Genomic DNA, 27,431 nt, shown 5'->3' with positions numbered 1-27,431 from the left:
AATTCATGCAAGTTAAAGCTTTAGGTACAGCACATTAATGTCAAACAAAGTAACTCTGGTCAACTTATATGTCATTGATGGACCTGGCCAAGAAATGCATGCAAGGAGATGTTTTTCCAGGCATTTTCAACAGAAGCTTTGGACAGCCCAGCTTCATCTGCTGTGACACAAATGAATGCCCTCTCCCAGTGATACTGCTGGTTATCTGCTCCCTCACATGTAGAAGTATAACATTAGAGAGGCACTCTGAGGCAAGCATATAAAGCAGGATTTATTTAGAAAGGGGTAACATAGACTTCTCCCAGGAGGGAGAAGGGGCCCATGGCTGGTATCCTAGTATCCCAGGAAGTGAGGGGTTTTGCCTGTTTTTTTTTATATGTCCTAGGCTTCCTTTGTTACCCTGCTGCCTTCCCCCAGTTATCTCTCTCCTCCCTGCTATGACTAGGCCCAGGAAATGCTGGGTGGGATGGCCAAAAGGTGGGAAACAGGTGGGCTGGAAGGGCCTGGGAAGAGTGATCCAGGCAGGAAGGGGACCCAGGGTGAGTTAATTAGCAACTTTTACAACTCCCCATAGGGAAGGACAATTCCTGGGACAGGTTACCTTAGCAACAGGTTGGAGCTGGGGGAGGGTCTTGATAAGGGTGGAGGAGGGGCTCTGAAGGAATTAACATTTCAATTCCTCCATTCTCTGGATCTGACCCTTGCCAATCTGCCTGGTCTAATTCTGGCTTCTGCAAGTAGGCGGCCAAAAGCAGCAGGGAGTTTATGGGTAGTAGGTTGGATAAGAAAAGCTTCTGGTTGGCTTGGAGGGGTGATGTCTTCCCTGTCCTCTCTCAGAATCTTGCACTGTTGACACCTCTGTGCTTACTGCTGTCTTGCCCACTCCTCTGCTCTGCTGGAGACTCTGATGCTAATGAAACTGGTCTTGAAAATCAGGATCTGGTCCTGTTCAGTTTTATTTAAAGGACAGAATGGAGAGAAAGACAGTCCAGAGTCCACAGAGGAGTGAGTCCAGAGCTCCTGCCTGAGGGAGTGGGGGTGTCTTGACCCTTTTATAGATTCTAGATTTCCTTTCTTCTCAAGTTCCCTCCTCCTCCCATTTTTCCTACAGGACCAAAAGCCCTGAGAGAAGCTGCCCATGGGGTACCTCTCCCTATTTTCCATAGCTGCCCTGAAAAGCAGGAAGGGAGGGTGGGGTGGATACTCAGGTCCTTTTGCCAGGGTCCCAGTAATGTCAGTAATGCCCATTGAGTGTCATTGATATGTCGGGTAGATATACACATACAGCAAGGATTGAAACTCTCTTAGTATTAAAAAAAAAATTAACTTGGGGTTTGAATATAGTTTTAAAGGGTGAAATTTTAAAAGGACTTCTTTATACAATGGAAAAAGGAGTAAGAGGAGTACAATGTCAATTCAAGGAGGAATGGATGAGAATTTCACTGAAGCTTTGTAATCAAATTCAAAACTGGGCCCTCAAAAAATGATAACTGTGTTATTTTATCCACAGTTCTGTGAATTTGCATAAAAAATTACAGATGTGTTTAAAATGTCAAAGTGTGTAAGGTCTGAATTTTTCAGATTCTAGTTCTGTGAAAACAGATTTCTTATTAAGTCACCGTTTGAATTATAATTTTTTTTTTTGTGTGTGTGTGTGTGTGATTTCTCTTTTAGATGGCTGGCATGGAAGTTGGGAAAAAGATTTTTGCCATTAATGGTGACCTGGTTTTTATGAGACCTTTCAATGAAGTGGATTGCTTCTTGAAATCATGCTTAAACAGCAGAAAGCCTCTAAGAGTTCTTGTGAGCACAAAGCCAAGGGAGTAAGTTGTATGATTTTTGTGGGATTAAAAAAATTACACATAGATGAGTGAAATAGGAAGTCAACTAAGTAAATTTTTAGAATTAAGCATCTCATATTTTAGAACATAACCAGCATCCTAAATACTAATCTGTAGGCCATGGACACCTACATTGCTTATAGTGGATGTGGCTCAGTGGTCAAGTGCCCCAGAGTTCAGTCCCCAGGAACAAAAAAAAAAAAGAGAGAGAGAGAGAGAGAGAGAGAGTGAGAAAATTATGAATGAGAATTAAGAACTGCATGTGAAATTGTTGCTGAAAGCTGGAGTTGCAGGATCCAGGAGGGGTCCTGTTGTTTTCTGGGTCCTGGCCCACCTTAGAGGGCAAGGGCCAAAATGTTGGCTTCTTTTTACTTCCTTGACTTTTGATTTCCAAGTTTTGGGTTTTAAACACTCAGCAAGCCAGTTTCACAGTCTTAAAGAAGGACTAATAGGTTATAACTTCAATATCTATAATTTTACAGTTATCCCTTTCTTTTAATTGGGGTCAGTATTAGTACTGGAAATCAGCATTATATACTATTTATCCTGTAGGTAATGATTTATTATCACAAATTAACCCAGGTTGTTGCTTTTTTTTTTAGAAGTTACAAAGTTTACAAGGAAAATGCAAAATGAAATTAGTTGAGCAAAAACATATTCAGTTTGTGTAATAGCTATGAACCAAGAAAAATGACTTTCATAATCTTGAACCTTTACTTATACATTATATCCCCTGTTTGAGATCACAGTCATCTTTACAACAGAAATCAATCTTTTGAAAACATTTTAAATGAGCTGAAGTCTAGCTTATTTTCGAGCATTCTAACACGGAGGCAGAGCCTTATCTCAGGTAAGGTGGGGCTCTTTACAAATAGCACAATGCAACATTATATCTGAAACATGAATCAAAGAAAGGCTAAGAGAGCTTTCACCTTCTTTTTGTGGAAAAAAGTGGCAGAATACTTCCATGTTTTCCAATGTCACCTTTAAACAGATCAGGCTGTCTTTGTTATTTTCCAAAAATGCATTTAAATTTTAATTTTATTGTGAAGAGTAAGACAAAATTGTATATGTAACTTATTAACAACAGGTTACTTTATCCAGCTATAAAACGTCTAATGATATGAATAAATACCAACCAATTTTTTTTTTTTAATATAAATTTGGCACTTTTGCTACACATAATTTTAGTTTGGAGAACACCAACTTGGCAAAGTGCTTTCCTAAGCTTTACATTTAAGTAACTTTAACTGACTTTAACTTTCAAAGTACAATTTATAATCCAGAGTGCATCTTATAAATATAGAATCATGTAGTTGGCAAATAGTGAATTTGAGTTCTTCAATTTGTGTCCCTTTAATTTCTTTCATCTGTCTAATTGCTCTGGCAATCTGTTTTGAATAAAAGTGGTAAAAGAGGGCATCCCTGTCTTGTCCCAGTTTTTAGGGGGAATGCTTTCAATTTTTCTCCGTTTAGAATGATGTTGGCCTTGGGCTTAGCATAGAGAGCTTTTACAATATTGAGGTTTATTCCTGTTATCCCTAGTTTTTCTAGTGTTTTGAACATGAAGAGGTGCTGTATTTTGTCAAATGCTTTTTTTCTGCATCTTTTGAGATGATCCTATGATTCTTGTATTGATTCTCTATTGATGTGGTGAATAACATTTATTGATTTCCCTAGGTTGAACCAACCTTGCATCCCCACGATGTACCCCAGTTGATCGTGGTGCACTATCTTTTAAATATGTTTTTGTATGCAATCTGCCAGAATTTTATTGAGAGTTTTTTTGTGTCTCTGTTCATCAGGGATATTGGTCTGAAGTTTTCTTTCCTTGATGTATCTTTATCTGGTTTTGGTATCAGGGTGATATTAGCCTCATAGAATGAGTTTGGAAGGGTTCCCTCCTTTTCTATTTTATGGAATAATTTGAGGAGTGTTGTGTATGGTAACAGTAATCACAGGTCTGCATGGGCTAACAAAAAATCAAAGGAGACCCCTAAATCTCTTATACATTCAGGAAACTGTTAATGATCAGAAATAGATTTAGTCAAAACAAAAAGATACAAGACAGGTCTTCAAATGTCAGTGTGGCCCTTCTATGTGAGATACAGTGTATAAAAAGAGAAGAGCACTTATTGGTTATCTTACCAGTAAACTTATATAAATTTTTATATAATACTTAGACAAGGCTGAGACATATGTTAGGGTGTTACTATATTGTTATAACCTAAGTAACCATTGTTTGTTTAACCGGTTTCAAAGTAATCAGTTATGACTTTCAAATAGGTACAAACCCCAATTCCTTTAAGACTTAGTTTCCCCAAGTAAGAAAACCCAACAAATACAAGAAAATTATCTTGATAGATAAGAGCAGATCAGTGTTTTAGACTTTGCCTCATATCAGAACATTAACTTTGACTGAGCTAAATATACCCAATTTAATCACAAACACAAACTTTTTGAGATTTACCTTCCATAAATTTTCTGCAACTTCCTTAGACATTCACAACTTTGCATCCTTAGTTTTGCCCTCTTTTATCTTTGACTTTAGCCCAAGAATATTACTTTACCAGAAAAAAATACTTTATCATCCATAAACATTTCTTTTACCTTCTAATTTTCTGTACTAAAATATATTTCCATACCTATAACTTCTATTTTTGGGTCTTTCTCTTAAATTCATATTCTGAAATAGTCCTTGTGAATTTTATCTGTACATTTACGTCACACAACAGATTTCATCCTAGGAGAGGGTTGGAAAATCTAGCGTATACAAAATTGCGCCTTAATCTTTTTTCTCTCAGGTTACATTCAAGGGGTTGGAGGACAGGATATTTTTGAGGCTGTTCCAGTAATCAGTATCCCAATGCCATCAGCTTTAAGTGAGATCCCCACTGAGAGTTGTGTTGGGAGGCTTTTGGGGGGCCTTTTCTTTATGCTAGATATTGATATGCAATGGGGGAGACCCTTTCCATTTTTTCTTTAGGCTTCCTTGAAGATCCCTTTGCAGAGGCTGCCTAAAAACACAGGTTGGCCTTAGTTTCTGTCTTTTTCTTTTCTGGGTGCAGTTATTTATTTTGTCAGTCTCCCAAGGCATTGAATTACTTTGTCCCAGTGATGGATATCCCCTGGCCAAATGGGGCATCCTGTCAGATCCTAAAGGGGAGATTGTTCCTGTCTCCAGGTCATATACTAATAGTGCTGAAACCACATCCTTTGTGGCCATCAGCTTCCACTCAACAGAGGCCAAAGGGGCTGGGAGGCAGGGCAGAGGCCAGGTTCTCTTTGGCCATTTTTTCTACAGCCCAGGCAGCTTTCCTCCCATTTTAGGGCTGGTGAGCTGCTTGCTATCCTTGTGACTCAGAAGCAATGCATTTTGGCATCTTGAATGAGTTCCTGACTCTTCAGACCCCTTATCATGGAACTGCATAAAGGCCTGTGCGTACAGAATCTCTTTCATAGACTTCACCCCTGATAGACTAACATTAACTTCAGAATTGTATAATAATCCAGAAAAAACATATAAAGGTCAGATTGTGTTACAGTAAACGCTCTTTCTCATAGTCAGGCTTATCCTTATAGGTGGCCTATGCAGCCAGGATCTCTGTGCTCTAGAGACCCCACTGAGATCAATGCAGTGTGCCCCATGTCTTAGAGGGCCAGTAACAGACAAAACAAACAAACACCAACAAAACCCCAAAAACAGACAGATAAGAGAGGATCCCAAAACCAGGGCTGACGGACAGGAACCTTTAAAACACAGACCTGCATGTACAAATTTCTTCCACTTAACTTTACCTTTGACCAACCAACTCCAATTGCAAAATTGTACAGTGATCCAGAAAGCTATTCAAAAGCCAGATCGTTACAATAAAACATTATCTCAGACAAGCTTTAACTTAATTTATCTTTGACAGACCAGCTCCAATTGCAAGATCATACAAAAAAAAAAAAAAAAAAAAAAAACAGAGAGAGACAACAGAGAAGAGCCCCCAAAACCAAGTCCAACAAATAGGAACCTTTAAATTGGCCAGCCAAGATCTTTCCCAAGAGACTACCTGTAGGATCAATGTAGTATTTGGCCATGTCTTAAAAGGGACAGTAACTGATAGAAACAAAACAGAAACACACACAGACAACCAGAGGGGATTTCCGAATCATGGCTGATAGGACGGGATCTTTAAACCAAACCAGACAGGAAAATCCTTCAAGTTCCCAACTCCCGCTCTGACTTTTATACCACAGATGTCCCCACGAAGAGGGACAAGATGGTTTCACAAAGGGAAACCAACTTTGTAGAACCAAGGGTTTCAGTGCGGGTAAAGGGAATGGAACTTACCGAACAGTCAAGGTATGACACCTTTACTGCATCCTTTTTTCTCAAATAGACCAAGATGGAGCAATCCATATAGTTGAGGGAAGGAAGGCAGGGGTTCCCTGAAGCAAAAAGTGCTTCAGCAGCTGCTGGGGACAGTCCCTCAGTCCCTTCTTTTACTCACAGGAATACCTCTTTTGGTTCGACCGGAGGTACACCCACTTACCTGTCTCCTAACTTTATAGCAGTCAGCTCTCGAAAAGTTTGCCTTACATCCTCAGCATGGAAGTGGGGTTCCTTGGAGAGCCAGGCCTGCCCAAGAAAGCTGGAGTGGGGGGCTGCTCTTGGGTCCCACCTGGGGTGCCAATTTGTTGCTGAAAGCTTAGTCCTTGTGAGGCCGCCAATCCAATAATGAGGACGTGGTTTATTGGAAATCCAGGGGGAAAAAGAAGTTCATTGCTTTGCCAGCAAAGGAGAAACACAGTGGACTCGTGTTCTAGAGGCTGTGATTCTGCCCATCAGCAGGAACAGGGGGCCTTTAAAGAGGTGACTCAAGGCTACATTCCATGTGTTCTGTTCTGTGTTGGAGTTTTAATTCACATGTTAATTTGGGAGATAGTCATTTCTGAGATCTTCTGGTACCATCCCCAAAGTCTGGATGACTTCATTCCTATGGTGGGTGTGTACTCAAAGACAGATAACTCTGTGGAGCATGGGGAAGAAAGGTAATGCTGTTTTCCCTGAGATTAGCCACAGGGAGAGATTAGGGAGGAGTAGGCAGAGAAGAAGAGAAAGAAACACGTTCATTTTAAAAATAATTGCAGTGGAAGGGCACCAACAACCTAAAGAGGACCACTGTTACAAAGCTATCAAACTTTCTGATGCTCTGAGGTGATTAGACACTTTTTTTTTTTTGTCTTTTTGGGTGTGTGTTAGAGATTAAACCCAGGGCCTTGTGCATGTGAGGCAAGCACTCTACCAACTGAGCTATATCCCTAGCTCATAAGAGTATATCTAGCCTGAGAGACGCTCCAAGCTTGTGTATGCTTGGTAATATGCTCATTCATTTAAAAAATATATATCATTTTTCTACTATGATTAGAATTTTTATTTTTTATTTTTTATTGTAGAAAAGTAAGAGAGTACAGATTTTTCTGAGGGGAAATATTTTTCTTACAGTCTTATCACCTATAAATAGCTATTTTTTTTTTGAAATTTAGGGTATAATGCATTTTCTAAATGTCAATTCACATATCTACCACCTTATACATAAAGTATGGGGCCATGCTTTATATTTTGCTATGTGTTCTGTTTTTTGAAGACATATTATAGATAAACTTGCAATTGAATGACTTTTCTTCTGAAAATCATTTTCATCAGTGTACTAGTATTACCTAGTCAAATTTCCCTGCTTGTTTAACTGATTGAGATTATACGTATAAAGTACTTAATGCATTGTCTTCATGTACCATGATGATGCCACAATTACCGTTCAGATATTACTTTTATCATATATCATTTATCAATAAGCGACTTCATTAATTTCCAGATAAATGATACTTATCACTCCAAAACCAAGATTTTTTTTAACTACTTACAAAAATTTAGGTACATATAGTATTCTTCCTTGTCTTAAAATGTATTGTCATATGTAAAAAATATTGCATATTTACGTATAATCACGAACAGCTGGAGGTACTGTGTATAGCTTACCTGAGTCAAAGAGCAGTCTAATGGTCCAGATTCTCCCTAGTAAGTCTGTTCATGGCAGTGTGAAATCATTAAAGTGGATGGATGCTTTAGCTCCACCAGTAACTTATCAGGTGGTCTAATAGAGTGTGACCATTAATTAAAGTTAGTAATTTAGGAAGACTGGGCTAGGGGGCAGCAAAGAACCACAACAGTGTCTTCCTTCTAAACCTAACTATGATCTTCTTCTCCCTTAATCCAGCTCTGCCTGGGATGAGGCTCTTCCACTTGCCTATTTCCTGATACTTTGAGGAACTTTAACAGGGAGAGGCAGACTGGAATAAGATGAGAAAGGGATAAGAGAGTAGTAATTCCAAAAACAATCATTAGTAAGCATTAAGGCTTTGCCTTTTTCTCTCTGGTTTAACCCCATAACTATTGCCTGGTGCACTGACATATGGTGTGAGAACACCCTTCTAACTGCTAATATATGGGTGTGAGGCCACTGTCTTCAAACTAAACAGACAGAGGCAAATCCCCATCCTTGAATTAGTGCTAGGAGAGCAGAGCCGGGACAGGGGGCTCTTACCCGTCCCTCAGTGTTTGCTGCATGGTATTTGAAACCTGAGGTGCAACCCTCTCTTTCTCTGTTTACCAGCTAAATGTGGCACTTTACTTCACTTAGATGTTCACTTCAGCATATGTGTTCATAAGATGTGCAGAGGCGTGCTTGTGCACAGAACTACCAAGACACTACGTAATTCTAGGCACGGGAAGAACTTAGTGAGAGGTTTAACACATAGTGAGTACTCTTGTGATACCATACATGGTATTTTTATCCATTTTCTCATTTCATTTGTTCCATTGATTATTATATCAAGAACATATTTTGGTTTATGTCACATTTAAAGTCTAGAAAATTCGAGTTGAAAGGACCATTCCTAAAAGGCAAGGCCTGGAAATACTAGGATTTCATTATCAAAAAATAAATTTCGTATTTAACAATAAAAAGGACCTATTTTGTATTGTATTTAAAAACTTTTTTGAAGATAGTATATTCATTTTTTCTTTTCTTTTTTTTTTGAAATGTATAACCTTTGAGTCTTTATTCCATTGAGTACTATAAATCAGTCATTATAATCACACACATACACATACACATGCATACATTTGTCTTTCAGAGAAAGTTTGGAATGGTCACGCAAATTTACTAAGAGAATAGGAAAAAAGGTTGTAGTACGGTATTTTAGAAAATATATTTAACCAGTGTAAATAGGCCAGAGTGACATTTAATGTGAGAAATCACAATTTTTATTGCATGATGTGTACATATTTTTTGCACAATTATGCTGATTCCCATCCAGGAAAATTTTTGGTGAAGTAAAATATTCATGTGCATTAACAACGTCCTTGAGGACATGCTGTGGGCACTGTAGAAGTTTACCTGCATCCCATTCTCTACCCACTAAATGCCAGTAGAAGCTCCCAACAACCAGTTATAACAATCAAAGACACTCTCCACTATAGTCCAATGTGCACAGACCCACAGTGCGGCTTTATCTATTATTAATGGAATCAAATGTTTTGAAAATATTATCAATACTAAATTTAACATTTCTATTTGAAAATTAACATCCAAATTATGTAAATTGGTAGTGACCCCATCATTACAAGTGTTTTTGGAAAGTTGTGACATATTAAAGATAATTATAAAGATTTATTTTATTCTTAGTGTTCATTGTGATATCCCTGCTTGATAAGGCATTCCTGATTGTTTTCGGTTTCTTCCCAAGATTTCTTTCTTAAATTGATGTGAGAGTGAACGGTGATAATGCATGTTTCTGTCTTGTGTGAATTTTCTGATAAAAGAGAACAGGTCACTTTTCTTAGGACATCCATGAACTGAATTAGCCACTAGGGCTACTTGGGTTGTGGTGCAAACAGAATGCACACAATGGCTCAGCACAGCAGGATTTATTTCTCATACTCTTAAAGTACAAATGGAGGGGATTTGGATAGAGGTGGGAAGATCTCTGCTCTTTCCAATCAGCTCCTTTTGTCTTACATCACAGTTCCCTTCTCCTGACTTTGGCTCCCAAGGCTATCTTGGGAGATCATCTTCAATTCAGATCTAGAGGGCAAGAGACCTCAGGAAGAGCTGCATGGAAGTTTTTGTGTGGCCCTCTTAGATTTTCTTAAAATAGCTTTTGAAAAATTAAAGTAGCATCCTGTTTGGAGGAGAAAAGGCAAAAATATGAGAAGTAAATACAACAGAGCTCTCTTTTGATTTAAACTGTATTTTATACTTAATAATATCAAGGAAGTTTTCAGAAGCCTATGTAGCAGATGATTTAGCCGACTTATTTTCTACAGGAAATAGAACATTTCCCTTGTATAAATTTAATCCTTCTTTTTAATAGGCAATATAATATTCCTACCAGGAAAACATTTTCTCATAAGATCATTTTATTTGTGGAATTCCACCATTTCCCTTAAAAGTGGATCTTATGGTTTTTTTGTACATTTTTTGTTAACAAAAACATAATGATCTTCTGGAATGTAGAGTCAGCCTTACATAGCAATATCAGAAGGACAGAAAACCCTACTCGGAAAGGGTTGAGGGGCCCTTGTAAATTACATTTGAAAGCAAGAGTAATTCATCATGCCTGAAAACTCCCAAGTGACTTCAGTACAAATGAACTTTTATTCATAATATGTAGGCCATTTTTGTTTCATGCTCACCAGAAAATGTATTTATGATCTTTTTTTTTCTTCTTGTTATCTTTCATTTTCAGTATAATGCAAATTCACTGTGTATCATTGACAGACACTATTAACTGTGTGTGATTCAAAGGAAATGGATATAGTGTTGTACACCAAAGAGTCTTTAATTTGAGATAAAGGGCATATTAATTCTCTGACCTCCATTCCACATACGTGCAGGTTACTTCATACTGTATAAATTGATTTATAATAATACTTCAAGGTTTCCCTAGAACAGACAGTTTGTATTTTTATCACTAAATGCCAGCCTAGGTTATATGTGAGGTTGCAGATGCAACCTTTGCTATCGTTGCCTAAATGGAATCTATGGCTTTCTCAAGTTTTCTAGGCACAGAGTGTTGCTTATACTACTTCCACCAGCTGTATCTAACGTCAGACTTTGTCCAACCTGCCCTTGAAGAGCTGTGAACATTTATTTCATAATTAATTCATCTTTTGGAAAAATGTTGTTTCTTTGACATCAAGTACTATCCATCCAAATTTATTGCATTGTATTCTTTGGTTTTGCCCTCTACTGCAGTCTATTTTGTACTCATTTTTATTGTTGTGATGTTATATCTTATCTGGTGTTCACTGCTTTGCATTGTTCCTATCTGATTTCTGGCTTCCTTCTGTGGAGCGTCTCATTTATTAGTAACAATTTGAACATCCTTCACTGGTTTGGCATGACAGCTGACTCACGTTTTCCATCCCTTCATATTTTTTTTTCTGTGTGGATTTACCAGAAATATTCCATTTTTTGAAAAATTCAGGTTTTCCTTTTGATGTATTATTCTTTTAGAATATCACTGCATAAAAACTAAAGTTAATCAGATTCTTTAATTATTTTGATGTAGTATTTGACAGCTCTGTTCTTTGTAACTTGTTCTTTGTTAGTGTTCTTTGATGAAGTTCCCAACAGGTAGAAACGTATTAACATTGTGTTTCTGTTATATTAATATTCATCAAGAAATTTCATAAGGTACTCCTTTCTTTCTTTGTAACAGTAAATTAATGAGAGAAGCTTCCATTGTATTAAGTACCTAACTAGGTCATGGCACCGCGCAGAGCAGTTTATCAACAGTGTCTCTTTTAATCCTCACTGATAACCTGCAATGTAAGTTTTAACAGCAGTATCTTTCTGTGAACAGTTTCAGTGAAGCTTTGTGTCAGAGAAGTTCAAGAGTCTGTTTAAGTATTCAGTGCCTGATTGAGGTTTGACTGCCCCCAGACTCTGGATTCTTTTCAGGATATGCTATGTAATGATTGTGTTCAATTTAGAAATTAAGTATTGTGTACTTGCCATGTGCTTTTGTGTTGATAGGGGACCAAGTTTATATCCCGGGGCTTCTAGCCAGTGTCTTTCATGTGGTGGACCCTCCACATGTATTTATTGAAAGAGTGAATAAAGGTGTAGATGACTACTATTGGCATTTAAAATTCATCTTACCTTATTTTCTGGTTGATATTAGGACCGTGAAAATCCCAGATTCAGCTGATGGGCTTGGATTCCAGATCCGAGGATTTGGCCCTTCTGTGGTACATGCAGTAGGAAGAGGTAAGAAATTCATCTTGCTTGATAAAGAGCTTTCCAGCATGTTTTAGATATTCCATTCAGAACGGGAATATGTTTAAAATATGCATAGTCATGTTTCTGGGAATTTTCTCACTAATCTTATTTTCATTGTATTAACTCAATGGTAGTACATTCTAGAAACAAAAATTTTTAAAAGAAATCTCTTCAAAAATTCTGATCTTTTTATCTTGGATAAGCTTATGTATAATTCAGCTTAAACCAAAGAGTATTGATGATTTAAAATTTATATATTTGTATTTTTCTTGACTGCAAGTAATAGGGTTTTTATATTCGTTTTTCGTAATTCAGAGATATGAGTTTTGAGGCTTCCAAGTGATCTGTGGGCTCTATAACCTGTTTCTATTTAATTCCTTTAGGTGTTCTTATGAAACTTGGATACACTTCACCATAAAATGCATTTTAAATTAAATAATTATGGTGATTAAAAATTGGTATATTATTCGAATTTTTGAAAGACAAGTCATCTATTGACATATTGTTATGTATTTTTTGTTTTTGTTTTACTGACACTGAGAATGGAATGGAATAACACTTTCCACATTGCTAAACATAATAAATAACCAACTGCTTTGGTTGGAAGTATTTCTGTAAGCATGAGAAGCCATGTATTTATCTAACAAGGGGGAAATAAATACCTTTTTAGTGCCGAGAAACAGGAAGCATCTTAATATAATCACTCAAACATTAGAGAGGCAATTTTAAAAGGGCCTTGCTATCAGAATAAAATTTAGTTAGACATTTATTAGATTACAAGATTAATTATTATACATATTATGATAAAAATCTGTCATACTTGAAAAACTTGTCTGTTCTCTCAAATTTTTTAAAGTAGAGACGGATAGATGTTTAAAACTGTTTCAATAACTCATTTAATTTTATCAAATGGAAATGGGATATTACAGATTAAATCTCTTCATTTTTATAACCCCCCCCCCCCAAAAAAAAAGAGTTATTCACATTACCAGTACTGGCATGTCATTGAAATCCTGAGTGAATTGAGGTCTCCCATCATCTAAAGAGCAAGGTTCTATCTTTGGAGATTAGTGATGAGGTTGGACAAAGTCTGATTCTTGTGCTTTTCTGCTTCTGATAGAGTCAAAAGACAAATGCTTCTGTGCTTGCCCTCTCCGGTGTGCATTAAATGAAAAGATGTTTTTCTGGTTTCTTTTCACACCGATGTTATGTGGTCAAAGCAGAGAGGCCTCCCCAGCCTTGTTCTCACAGTGAGTCACGGCAGTCAGCCCACTCCTTCCTCTTGCCTACCTACATCCGGGCCACTGGATTTCAGACTTGGATGAACCTTTTTGTCCCTTCTGAACAGCTTTGTGGTCGTGGTTCCTGATGGCCTGTTTTGTCTTCACTGGGCCCCTGTTACTACTTAGCAGTTTTTTTTTAATGTGTTCTTCATCAGCTAGCTCCTTCTTCTTTTTCTTAAAATTATCTCCCAAGACTGACTTCTCTTTTCTTACCTCACTAATTCTGGCTCTTAGACACAAGGCCTTCAGCGTCTTCTGTGTCTTAAGGTTCAGAGGCTGAGGGCTTCGCACCAGCTACACAAGGCCTTCTCCCTGGGGCTCTGCTCTGCTTCCCCTTTCTCTCTCTTTCACACCCTCCTGCCCAGTTCTGTGCTCACACCCCACATGTCCAGGTGATTTCTTGACTCCATTTCCTCCTTCCTACTATTTTCTCTGCTGGAAATGTCCTTCCTTCCCTCAAGACTCAATTCAATGCAGAATAACTGAATAACCGCTTGATATTTTGGGGAGTGTTTTGGTCAGCTTTTTCGCTGCTGTGACTAAAGGACCCGACCAGAACAACTGTGAAGAAGGAAAAGTTTGTTTAGGGGCTTAGGATTTCGGGGGTCTTAGTCCATAGAAGGCCAGCTCCCTTCCTAGGGGCTCAAGGTGAGGCAGAACATCATGGCAGAAGAGTGTGGCAGAGGGAAGCAGCTCACATGGTGATCAGAAAGCAGAGAGAGAGAGAGAGAGAGAGAGAGAGAGAGAGAGAGAGAGAGAGAGACAGACAGACAGACTTCATTCTCCAGATACAAAATCCAGATACAAAATATATACCCCCGTGCCATATCCCAATTCCCATTTCCTCCAGTCACACCCTACCACTTAGTTACCACTCAGTTAATCCCTACCAGGGGATTAATTCACTGATTAGGTTATAATTATAACCTAATCATTTCTCCTCTGAACCTTATTGCATTGGCTCACACATGAACTTTTTGGGGATACCTCACATCCAAACCATGAACAGGTAATGAATTTTATTGGGAACTGAGAGGAAAGGAAAAGATTTATTCATAAATATTAATTTCCGTAGAACTGTTTAATAATTCCCTTATGGGAGAAAATGCTTATAATGGACATGTTTTCTAGCATATCTATGATATTTTACAACCATTTGTGAGAATTACATATATTCTATTTTTCAGTGGTACTTTCTCAATGTTGATTTGCTCAGACTATCCAATATCAATCACTGGAAGGTTCAGAGAAATCTTAACTTGCTGGCTAGAATGTGCCCCTTCTGTATTTAAATCTGTACCTATGCAAACAAAGTAATTGAAAAATTGGTAGTATCTGCTCTGTTCTCCACAGATTCTCTGGTTCCTGAACACTTATGTTTTCTTAGAACATCCAGGCTGCTCACAGTAACTAATTGACTTGATTTTTGCCTTTAAAATTTATTTTTAGGGGTTGAAAATGTGATTCAGTGGTAGAGTGCTTGCCTAGCATATGTGAGGCTTTGGGTTCAATCCCCTGAGCCATATTAAATATATATTATATTCATATTAAATTATTGACATTCTTTTAAAAAAGTGAGTTCTCTTTCAATGTTTAGGGACTCTGTAAAGAAAGATAAGCATATGTTTCTGGCTTTTGTAGTTTTTATTACATAGATATATATTAGGAAATTAGATTGACTAGACATTTAAAAAGGAAAATAACTGATTAGCATTTTAAAGGTCACTTTGAAATATTCCCTCAAACTAATTCTTAGGGAGGTGGGAAAATGTTCTTTTAATCACAGTTTGAATGGTGAGTTAAAAAGCAGAAAAATGTTGAGACAGAATTGCTATCAGAACCAAATTTATTAGGAGTATATTAGCTAGGCCCTTATTATATTTTAAAAATTGCTTTCATTGTTCTATATATGATAAAGATGAATCTTATTCTTCAGATACATTTTTGGCAATTTTCCGCATTTGTATTTAAAGGAACTGTAGCCGCAGCAGCTGGTCTTCACCCTGGACAGTGTATTATCAAAGTAAATGGAATCAATGTCAGCAAAGAGACCCATGCCAGTGTCATTGCACATGTTACAGCCTGCAGGAAATACAGGCGACCAATGAAGGTAAACTGCTCTTCAGTTTATCTGGATCTGAAAACAAACTTGCAAAGGAGACCAAGGGGACAGCCTAGGATAGTACTGGAGATGTTCGTGGTTTCCACTTCTAAGTGAATTTAAACGCAGCATTGGAAATCCCATAATGGCTATTTTATCTGCATAATTAATCAAAGTTGACTGTGTTTAAATGATTGTATCTTATTGTTATAGTCTTATTAGTTGCTTAAAAAGTGATGTTGGGTATTTTCCTTTTCCTTTTTCCGGTGCTGGGGATTGAACCCAGGGCTTTGTGCATGCAAGGCAAGCACTCTACCAACTAAGCCATATCCCCAGCCCTCATTTTTGTTTGATAAGAGTTTATCTAATTGAAATCCAAAGAATTGAGCTGTTGTCTTAGAATCACTTTAGAATATAATAATGATCATTGTGTATGTACATGTGAATTATAAATATACTGTTTATCCTAAGACTTCTGTGAAAAAGTTGAATTGTGGGTTTTATAGAGTGTGGTTGATTGTTTTGGATATTTTTATTTAGGAAACTGGGTTAGCTTTTAAAAGAAAATGCCAAAATGTGCTTGCCTTTACTTAAAATTTAATCACTATTTTTTTTGATCCATAAGTGCCTCAGAGAGATGAAATTGGAATCCTAATTCATAAGCCAAGTTCATTGTATCATGAAGAAAAAGTGAAGATTGGACTATGGGAAAAAAATTTCTCTCAATTTAATCAACTAGATGCAGAAGGAACTTTAGATGGGGCTTGTATTTTTAATAGTCATGTGTGGTGGAATGCTATTTTCTGGATTTGAGAATATAAAAGTGTCCTCATATTGGTGTTTTTCTCATTGACCAGGACTGATGTTCTGCAAAATTTTGAACTTACATGGAAAGAACCGATCAATTTTGCTTACTAATAAGGTCAAAACTAACATGGAAATTGGAATTTACACATGAACTCATAGGTTACTCTGATTGATAGTAGTTCAATAAATATTTGTTAAGAAGCTGTATGATTGAATGCATTTTCTGAAAGACTCTTTAAGAAATTATCAAATCTTTCCTCTTTATCAGTACCTACTTGGAGGAGTGTTCATCAGTGAAATATTCACTGAGTAATGCGCTCTCTCAGGTATCCTTACTACAAAATAGACCACCCCAAAACTTAGTGGCTTAAAGCAACAGTGATTGATGATTTCTCTTGATTTGACTGATTGGTGGTTCCTAAGTCATTGTGTTCAGCTGGGACCTTACTGGGTGCCTGGGTTCCCTTCCTCATGGCCTCTTGCCCCATGTGGCAGGTTGTTCTCCAGAGCTCCTGTGTACAGTCTCCCTTTCAAGTCTCCAGCAGGATTTCCTTTTCTGTGTGGTGTGTGGATTTCCAGAAGGATGTGGTGTGTGGATTTCCCTAGTTGGATGGTACTTGCTTTTGGACACATGGAGTCACAGGGGCCAAGCCAAGGTTCAGAGTGGGAAGGAACTATAGAAGGTGTGGGTATTAGGGGTGTGGCTCATTGGTGGCCGCAACATGTGACCAAGTTAGCTAGCATGCTTTTGTTTGTTTTTGGTTCTGGGGATTGAACTCAGGGCTTTTTGCTTCCTAAACACATACTCTACTTACAAAGCCTCACTACATCCCCAGCTCTTAACTATCATTTTAATGATTTATAGCAGTATAAGAAACACAATTGTGAATCTGATACAAGAGAAAAAAATAGATTGATTACATCACACTTCAGTAATTCAGTTAGATTTGATTTATCATCTTATCTAAAAAAAGTATAAGCCTTGAGGTAATATTACCCTGGAAGCATTTATTTGGTAGCCATTTCATCTCTCTCATTTCTCTAAATAAGATTGGAGCTACTGTTTCAATTAAAATACAAGATGATTTTTGACATGGAAGGATTAAAGATAGTTAGAAACTCAATGAGATAAAAGATATTCTCCCAATTTTTATGTTGGTTTGATTCAAAGAAGCATTAAATGTATTAAAATAAGGTGACTATTGGGGGCATTTAAAATGGTTTGCACAGTGATAGAAAATTGATTCATTCCCAAACTGTCCATCTAACATTTGCTTATTTTTAAGATGTAATTTATAACTCATTTTAAGATATACTTGAGGCATTTAAGTAAGACATTTGAGAAATACATCCTATTTAAGAAATATCTTTGGAACATATCTTTGGAAGATAAATTTACATAAAACATATCTTTGGATGATAATTTAAGCTTGAAAAAAAGTCAGTTTGTTAAATTGTCATTGACTTTTTGTTCTCATGTTGATTGTCTTTCTCTTTCAAATTGTATTATTTCTAAACAAACGAGCAGTAAATAAGATGGACAACTCTTCTTCTAAAGCAAGTTTATGAAGTGGATATGCATTTTAGGATGTACTATTCATTACCTCTGAAGTTTCTTTTTCCCCCTCATTTCCAGCAAGATTCCATACAGTGGGTTTATAATAGCATCGAGAGTGCTCAAGAAGACCTCCAAAAATCTAACTCCAAACCTCCTGGAGATGAACCAGGGGATGCTTTTGACTGCAAAGTTGAAGGTAGGTTTCTTCTTTTTCTCCCTGTTCGTTTAACAGTTGTTTTCTTTTCCACTTTGTTTCTATCTACTTGCTAATGTTGAAGGTCTTGTATCTTCCAATCCTAACTTTGAATCTTAAGTCATTATCACCAAATAGATGTCATGTCACATAAGCAAGCAGAAATAGCTTGTGCCTAACCTGTCATATTCATATCCTGGTTGGTAGGCACTATTTAAGTGTTTTACATGGCTTATCTCACTTAATCATTAAAAGAGAACATTTTTTTAAAAAAGTAGGTATGATCATAACCTTCCAGAAATTGAGGTCTTTGTAGGTTAAGGGCTATACCCATTCTGGTTAAGTGATAAAGTGAGGATTCAATCTTGAGTTATGTCACATTTCCTTATTTGGAATTGAATGTTGTTTATTTATTTTTGCTCTTTTTAGTTATACATGACAGTGGAGTATAACAGTATATTCATACAAACATGGAGTACATTTCATTTTAATTAGAATATCAGTCTTGTGGTTGTACACGGTGTCAAGATTCCCTGTGGCGTATTCATATATGTATATAGGAATGTTGTGTCAGAATCATTCCACTATCTTTCCTATTTGCCACTGACATGATTCTATATTTAGAAGACCCAAAAACCTCCACCAGAAAACTTCTAGAACTCATAAGCAAATTCAGCAAAGTAGGAGAATATAAAATTAACACTAATAAATCAATTGCATTCCCATATGAATCAGCTAAAAGAACAATTAGGAAAATGATCCCATTCACAATATCCTCAAAAAAAAAACAAAAAACAAACAAACAAACAAAAAACCCACAAAGGACAAAAACAAAACCAAACCTGGAAATCAATCTAACAAAAGACGTGAAAGACCTCTGATGAAAATTATAGAAAATTAAAGAAAGAAATTGAAGAAGATGGAAAGATCTTCCATATTCTTGGATAGGCAGAATTAATATTATCAAAATGGTCATTTTATCAAAAGTGCAATGCAGATTTAATGAAATTTCTATTAAAATCCCAGTGTCATTCTTCATAGAAATAGAAAAAGGAACCATGAAAGTCATTTTGAAAAATAAGAGACCCAGAATAGCCAAAGCTATTGTGAGAAAAGTGAAACTGGAAGTATCACAATATCACAAATTATGCTACAGAGCTATCATAACAAGACCAGCATGGTATTGGTACCAGAACAGGCATGGAGACTAATGGAACAGAATAGTTGACACAGAGACAAATCCACATGAATACAGTTACCTAGGAAAAGGTGCCATAAAACATACATTGGAGAAAAGACAGTCTCTTTAACAAATGGTTCTGGGAAAACTAGAAATCCATAGGTAGCAGATTGAATGTTGTTTAGATTTTGCTATTCCAGTTATTATAAAAAAAAATGAAGAACCTCAGCCAGGCACGTGGGTCACACCTGTGATCCCAGTGACTTGGAAGGCTGAGGCAGTTCAAAGCCAGCCTCAGCAACTTAGAGAGGCCCTAAACAACTCAGTGCCACCCTCTCTAAATAAAAACTAAGAAAAGAGGGGAGTGGGGTGGGCATGTCTGGGAATGTAGCTCAGTGGTTAAGCATCCCTGGGTTCAATCTGTGGTACCAAAAAAAAGAAAAAAAAAAGCAGAACCTTAGCCCATCCTCATTTTGAAAAAAATTTACATGTTTATTAAAATGTAGAAGCCTTGGTCTGGAAGGTCCATAGTTCCTTTCAAAATATTTTCTTGATTTGAGTGACTTTTACTGTATTGTAATGTTGACAGTAAGGAAAGAGGCAAACTAATAATGGGAAAAGAGAAAGAAAAGAGAGAGAGAGGTCTTTGGATAAATTCTCCTGCTATTTCTGTTTTCTCAATTGAACAATCCAGCAAATTGCTTTATCCAGAGGCGTTGCCAAAAGCAACTGAAGCAATTGCATGTATGTCTGCCTCTGACAGATACCTTGAATTTTTATTTTAGAACTTTTTCACGGAAAAACAATCCTCCTTTATAATTATTTTCCTGTTGTCCACTCATCTTATTGGTGGATGTCTCTGGACATTTTTATTTTTATTATACCATTAGATTCTTTCAAACCAGTACAGCTAGAGAGTTCCGTATTCTGGGCAGTTTTTACTGGCAACACTTCTAACACCATATGTGTGGGTTTTTTTCGCCCCCCACACCAAGCAAGTCTCCTACTCTCCAGATACCAATGGGGTGTGCTGTAATTCAGTTCCAACACCTATTTCTGGGACTTAGTATGGACGTCACAAGTGAAGGGCTCAGTCCCTCAAGACTGCCCTCTCCTCAGATGCCCTTGTAGGTTCCAGGTTTTCACCTGTATTTCTGACCAATTGGCTTTAAGGTCAGGGGTTCTCACACCCTCTTCTTGGATCCAATATTTGCTAGAATGATTCCTGGAACTCAGTAGCACACTTCACTTATTATCACTAATTTATTATAAAGGATACAACATGAACAGGTTCACATGGTGAGTTCTGGTAAAGTCTCAAGCACAGGAGCTGTGTCCCCAGTGTGTTGGGATGTGTACCCCTCTGGATGTATGCATGTGTTTATCGACTTGGGGGGCTCTCCAACCTGCATTGTTTTTTAGAGGGTTCCATTATGTAATGTGTTTGGCTAAATCATTGGATATTGGTAACTGAACTTAATCTCAACCCACTCCTTACCCCCAGAGGTCTGCAGGTAGAGTTGAAAGTTCCAGACCCCTAATTGCATGGTTGATTCCTTTGACCATCAGCCCCCATTTTGAAGTTATCTAAGGGCTCACTAAGAATCACCTCATGAACACATTACTAGTATGTGATTGAAAGGAGCTTGTCATGGATAACAAAAGGCACCCCTGTTGTCTCAGTAGCTGAGTAAGTTGTAAATATTTTAGAAGCTCCTCATCAGGAATAGGACCACAGACCAAATATATGTTTCTTATCATATGACATCTGTGTATACCAATCATGGAAGGGGTTCCTAGGAAAGCTTAGTTGGATCCTGTCCAACCCATGGGCATAATCAGAAATACTTCAACTTCAGTGGAGTAGCATAATATTACTATGATAAGACATGATGTTAGTTATTCAAAATAGGATGAGCCTCAGGCTTTTATTCCTCATTTGGAATTAATCTTCTTTGGTGTCACAATGTAAGGTAGGTTGGTTAATTGGTAGTTAGGAATTGATGTCTAACTATTCTGGGACTTAATTAGTTTAAGATAAACCAATATACCCCTTTAGCCTATTTAATACTTATAATTTACTATCCTATTCTAGGATTTTGTTGTTTTAAATAAACGATTTTATTTTTGTTTACTTAATATTTATTATTGGATCTCCTGGTTTCTTACATGCCACTTTAAGTGTTTTTCCACCAGTTGACTGATCGCAGGCTGAAAATCTATAGGAAGACATTCTATATAGAAATTTTTAGTATAGTGAACAATGATGAATTTTCTCAATGAACTCTCCCTGAAAGAGGCTGTTTGGGAAACTTCAGGTATCCCATTCTCTCTGTTCAAAAACAATTCTTACATCTCCTTTGTCTTCTATAATATGCCCTTCTTTATGTGTGGGTTTTTTTTTTCTTTTTCTTTTTTTTTTTTTTTTGCTGCTTTGAGAAAATATTCATTCAATGTTTAAGGCATTTTTAGAAACCCTAAATTTAAGTTGTGTATGCTCTTTTCATTGAAAAAATAACACAAAATCACATCTGTAGTGTTTATATTGGTATAACTAAATATACACATGGTCCACAGATCTAAGTGGTATAAAGATGAGATTGGTCCTATTAAAGTGGTGAGATTTGGATCACTCAAGCATTTGCTTTCTATAAAGTGCGTTTATTTTTCAAATTGTTAACAAGAATAGATGCTTCATTCAGCAGATTTAGCCAACCCTTAAAGAACTCTTGAAAAATTATTTGAGGCTCAAAATATTTGAGGAGATGAACAAACCCTTCATGATGTTGGCAAATGAAGATTGTCTGCATTTCAGAGGCACTTGACAAGTTCAACACCATGGCCATCATCGACGGGAAGAAGGAGCACGTGAGTCTGACGGTGGACAACGTCCACTTAGAGTACGGGGTTGTGTATGAATACGACAGCACGGCTGGGATCAAGTGCAATGTGGTGGAGAAGATGATCGAGCCCAAGGGGTTCTTCAGCCTGACTGCCAAGGTAGGAGTGGACCTGTCACCACCAGGGCTTCCCTTCTAACTAAAACGACCTTATGAAATGCAATGGCTGTACATGCTGCAGCTGCTAGGTCCTTCAACATCTTTTTCTTTTTTCTCCAGTATGAGTATGTGTGTGGTCTTACTTTAACTGATCCTTTTGTATGACGGTTTTAACTTGGATAGAACTCTTGCCCAGCTGATTGGGCAAAGACTTTCGTACATTTAATAGGTTTGCAGCCTCTGTTAATTCAGATAGTTTTCTTGACAGGTTTTTTTTTTTTTTTTTAATGCACATTATCCTCTGACCCTAGTCATTGAAGTTCTGAAATATAAGAAATTTCAAGTTTTGCAAGTGTCAAAAATTTCAAGAAGCTTAGAGATCAGGTTATGAATAGATCCACAGAAATTTGTACAAGTCTTATTTGGAAAGGACATCACCATATGGTCCTTAGACGAAAACAAGATGAGGGAGGAAGTGAATTTATATCCAAATGGACGAAACATGTGACTCCGAGCTTTCTTTTCATGGTGCTTCTAAAAGTTGAGTCCCTCAAACTCCTTCTGTGACCTCCAGTGTTTGTTTGTGCTTTGCTGTCATTCTGAGAGAATTCAGATACTTCAAGAAAAATGAGATATATTTCTCTTACTTTTATCTTTTCATTTTATTTCTTGTTTTAAATATGTGTAGTTGAGACAATTACCAGTTATAATATATATTTTTAAAGTTTTAGTGGGAGATAAAAAATATATTTTTTAAAAAAAATATATAAAATATATATTTTTAAAGTTTTAATATGGAGATCTAAGTGATCCATTTTAAAAATAAATATTTTACTTTTTTATTTTATATTCTGGAAGCCAACTTAAAAAAAATACAACAACTCATCATTATGAGGCTGTTGTGCCATTGTATGTATCTTTTGCTATATATTTCCCAAACACAGTTCCTTTGAAACTGTGTTATACAGTCAATGGAAACCATGCAAGAGTTTGAAACCACATTATTATATCATCTTATTTTTCATCTATTTCAAGTTTGCAGAATTGTGTGGACTATTCTACATATGATAATTATGTTAGTACTGCAAAAATCATTTCCATTTTACACATGAAGAAAGTCAAAGGAATTAAGGCATTTAGCCTGGAGCATGCTGCCACTGATAAGGCCAACTCTGATTTCTAGACTAATGGCGAAATGAAAACTTATACTAACAGGGAAGTAGATGGAGGTAGTAAGAGGCTGAAAGAAATAAAGCATCAACACATTTTTATGTCCTACACAGTATTATAAAAATATTGGTTAGGGGTAAGGTCAATCCCTGTGATCTCTAAGAGTCGTAAATGCCATCTATAAACACACTGTGTAATTCTCAAGCCATTGGAAATTCTAGTGACCTAAGGTAAACAACACACACACACACACACACACACACACACACACAGAGCCTTAAAATTGATTCAAATATTCAAAAAAGTTTGCTAATTGAAAACATTATATGGATGCTTTTACATGATGCTTTTATCATCTAGAGCTTAGACACAGCATAAACATTAATTTATACTTTACTCGGGTAACTGTTTTTTTGTTCATCCCTTCTGCAAGCATTTGTTAACTGCACTGTCTGTGTTAGACTCTCTGTAAGAGGATGCTATTGCTTTTCCTGGCTTTTTTTTTTTTTTTTTTTTTTTTTTTGTTCTCCCATCCAATTGAGGGGGAAAAAAATGTTCTGGGTTACTCTGACTAAAAATATAGGAAATATGTTCCCACATCAGATGTCTGATCTGTCCAGCAGGGAGTCTTTGAAGTCCACTTACCTCCCCAAGCAGCCTTTTTATACTTAGCAGAAGGTGTAACCTGAGATACCTAACAGACAAAGCAAATCACCTCTCTCACAGTGCCTCAAAGAACATGGAAATCCTGGGGAGCTGCGAAGAGAAGAGCAATACTGGAAAGTCACCCTGGAGCGTTAACTTATGAAAATTTTATGCGGCTACTTCTGATGTTTGGTTTTTTTTTTCTTATTTTATTTTGTATTGTGTGTTTATTATTAGATTCTTGAAGCCCTGGCTAAAAGTGATGATCATTTTGTGCAAAACTGTGCCAGCCTAAATTCTCTAAATGAAGTGATTCCTTCTGACCTTCAGAGTAAATTCAGTGCCATGTGCAGTGAAAAAATTGAGCACATTTGTCAGAGAATTTCCAGTTACAAAAAGGTAAAGATTCTATAAATCTTATATGTAATTAATACTGATATTATTATTGAAGTGCCAAATTTAAATCAATCCTTGCTATTCCTTTTATACATATATTATGTACTGTATTTATTGTAATAATGATAACATTTATACAACTGTCCTAGTCTATTGTTTTCTGTTACTATAGCAAAACACCTGAGGCTAGGTTGTTTATAAAGAATAGAAGTTTATTTATTCATGGTTCTGGAGTTTGGGAAGCCCAATATCAAGGTGCTGGCAATTAGTGGGAGCCTTCTCTCTGCATCATAATGTGTTGGAGGGCATCACATGATGAGATACCCAGCACACTAGTTAGGGTCTGTCTTCCTCTTATAAAGCCACTAATGCCATCATGGAGACTCCACTTCATGACTTCATTTAATCTTGATTACTTCCCCAAAGTGTACCTCCCAATGCAGTCCACACATGAATTTGGGGATTAAGTTTTCAGCACATGAATTTTGTGGGTCCGTATTCAAACCATAGCAATAGTATATTGGAGTATTTTAAAAATGTCTTTATATCCATTACCTCATTTGATCTTTTCAGCCTATAAGCTTTATTATTATCCCACATTTTCAAAAATATAATATTGGCTGACGCCTAACGAATTTAATAATTTACCTGTAAAAGATAGAGCTGGGTTTTAAATGCAGATCCTTTAATTCTGATGTCAAAATTTTAAATTATGCTATAGTTGTTCTTTCCTTTTTCTCCCAACAAAGGAAACAGAAGGCCTCCATCAAAGTATGTGGCAAATGGGCTGCTTTAAATTGATTGATTGGTTTATTTACGTGTCATACATTCTCGGGCACCTTCTGTGTGCCAGGCACTTCTTGTCATGAGGAATGTAACCTGGGATGGGACAGACAAGATCGCTCCTCTCATGGTGCTCACATTTGAGTGTGGAAATTAGCAAAGAATTAAATAAACCCCTGCAAATGGGTTGAAAAAGCTTATGAGGAAATCAAAATAGGGAGGTGTAGTAGGTAGTGTCAGGGTGGTACCTAGTCAGGGACACTCTCCTTTGAAACCCTGGGTGTGCATGACAAGTAGAACTCTCCATTTGTATTGGAGAAGGGAATATTTGGGTGTAAGGAACCGCTGGGACAGAGGCCCCAAAGCAGAAAGAAGGCCAGGTGTCCAGGGGAGAGTGGCCAGCTCTCCAGTAAGGTCAGAGGCTTTGGCAGGGGCCGGTTAGAAAGAGTTGTAGAAGTGTTGTGCCTTTTGGAACTTTGGAAGGAGTTTGGGTTTCATTCTTATATTGATGAAGACCAATGGGAAGGCTTTAAGCAGGGGGATGATTTTATCTACTTGAGGATTTTAAGGAATCATGCTTTTGTAGGGGTGGGTTGCAAGGGTGGGAATGGAGAAATTGAGAACAGTTGGAAGCAATTACAGTAGTTCAGTTGAGCAATATTGACAGCAATGAGGATGGAGGAGACAGAAAATTCGATGGATTTGGGAATATATTTTGGAAATAGAATGAATGGAAATTGACCTCCAAAGCATATCCCATAATAGTTTTTAATTTTTGTGTGTATTTATATCATAGAAGACTAATTAATTAAATTTCCCCCTCAAAATGATTGTAATTGCTTAAAATTTGGTATGTCTGCACGTGTGATTATTACTTATCTAGATACATATGAATATTATTTAACCATACATGAATTTTATATTGTTGATATTGAAAGTGAAAATAAGTCCATGCGTCTATATATGGATGAGAATGTGTGTGAATGAATACCCAAAGGATTGACATTGTTGGCTGCATTGGGTAGAGTGAGACAAGGGGTAGAGAGCCGTTATTTTTTTTTTGTTTAAGAACTTCCTGTGATGTTTGGGTTGTTAAGCATGCATTACTGTCATAATTTTCTAAAAGTCCAGTCGCATGAGAAAGTGATATCGAGATTGCGACCTGTTTGAGACACCCATTAGCTCTCTTTCCATGACTGCTGAACTCGGTTCATCTGAGTTGGGAAGGAGTCCACAAACGGGCCGTGTTGGAAGCTGTAGGGAAGAAGAATCTTCTTTTACTTCTCCTTTTCTGTCTAGTCTGTGGCAGTACTTTGAAGTAAAATTCAAAAGCTCTCGGCAAATGCAAACTAGTTTTATGCTCCTTTTGATCACATTTTGAAAAAGAGAATCATTCTGCTTCAGAGATGGATCTGTGAAAGATGTGATGGGGGCTCAGGCAGATTCTGGGTGTCAAACTGGTCCCCTGTGTCCGTGTCATTTTCTTTCTGTTTTTGATTTTCTTTTTCTCTCCATTCCTTCATACGACAAAGACGCTGGAAGTAGCTTTCAGGAACGTACACGAAAAGGGTGAGCTGTTAAACACACGCACGCACACACACTCAAAACTTTAGGAACCACTGTAGATTGGGTGGTGAATTGCTTCATCTGCTTCACAGAGGACCAAGATAACACAGGCTTAACCAAGATGGGTGGATGATTGATTGATTTTTTTTCCACCTACATAAAAGTCCATCCTGACAGGAGTACAGTGGGGTGGGACTTGTCAATCTTAGGAATGTTCTGCCATGTATGGTTTTGCTCTTCTAGGGATATTGCTATCTTCTGCGAGTTCAAAGCTGCTTTACCACCATGTCTAGGCTGTGATTCTTCAGAAGAGCAAAGAGGAAGTACAGAGTTTGCTTTTGCTGCCTGACCCAGAAATTATCCACATCATTTCTGTTTTAACTCTTATTAGTTATTTTTTTGAAAGAGAGACTGGGACATATTTTCTCAGGCAGACTTCCACTGGGCTCAACTAAAATCTGGGGAGTCTTATTACAGAAAGGAAGAAGAGGAGAATGGGTATTGGAGGAAAATTATTAATATCTACTCCATAGGAAAGCTGTATTGGAATAGATGGTACTGGCCAACAGGGG

At 37.1% G+C, this 27,431-nt stretch overlaps 1 protein-coding gene across 1 annotated transcript in view; it reads left to right on the top strand.

Annotated features, from left to right (window-relative positions):
- The window catches only part of Prex2 (phosphatidylinositol-3,4,5-trisphosphate dependent Rac exchange factor 2), a 272,774-nt gene that overhangs the window by 135,479 nt on the left and 109,864 nt on the right, over nucleotides 1-27,431 (top strand). The window contains exons 18-23 of the mRNA XM_076836448.1: nucleotides 1,675-1,823; nucleotides 12,081-12,166; nucleotides 15,435-15,571; nucleotides 18,006-18,123; nucleotides 22,116-22,300; nucleotides 24,352-24,513. Of these exons, the coding sequence (XP_076692563.1) occupies nucleotides 1,675-1,823; nucleotides 12,081-12,166; nucleotides 15,435-15,571; nucleotides 18,006-18,123; nucleotides 22,116-22,300; nucleotides 24,352-24,513 (837 nt within the window). The remainder of the gene's footprint in view (nucleotides 1-1,674; nucleotides 1,824-12,080; nucleotides 12,167-15,434; nucleotides 15,572-18,005; nucleotides 18,124-22,115; nucleotides 22,301-24,351; nucleotides 24,514-27,431) is intronic.

The sequence above is a fragment of the Callospermophilus lateralis genome, chromosome 16, assembly GCF_048772815.1.
Source record: "Callospermophilus lateralis isolate mCalLat2 chromosome 16, mCalLat2.hap1, whole genome shotgun sequence".
NCBI lineage: Eukaryota > Metazoa > Chordata > Mammalia > Rodentia > Sciuridae > Callospermophilus > Callospermophilus lateralis.
This window is presented reverse-complemented; position numbering and strand designations above follow the sequence as displayed.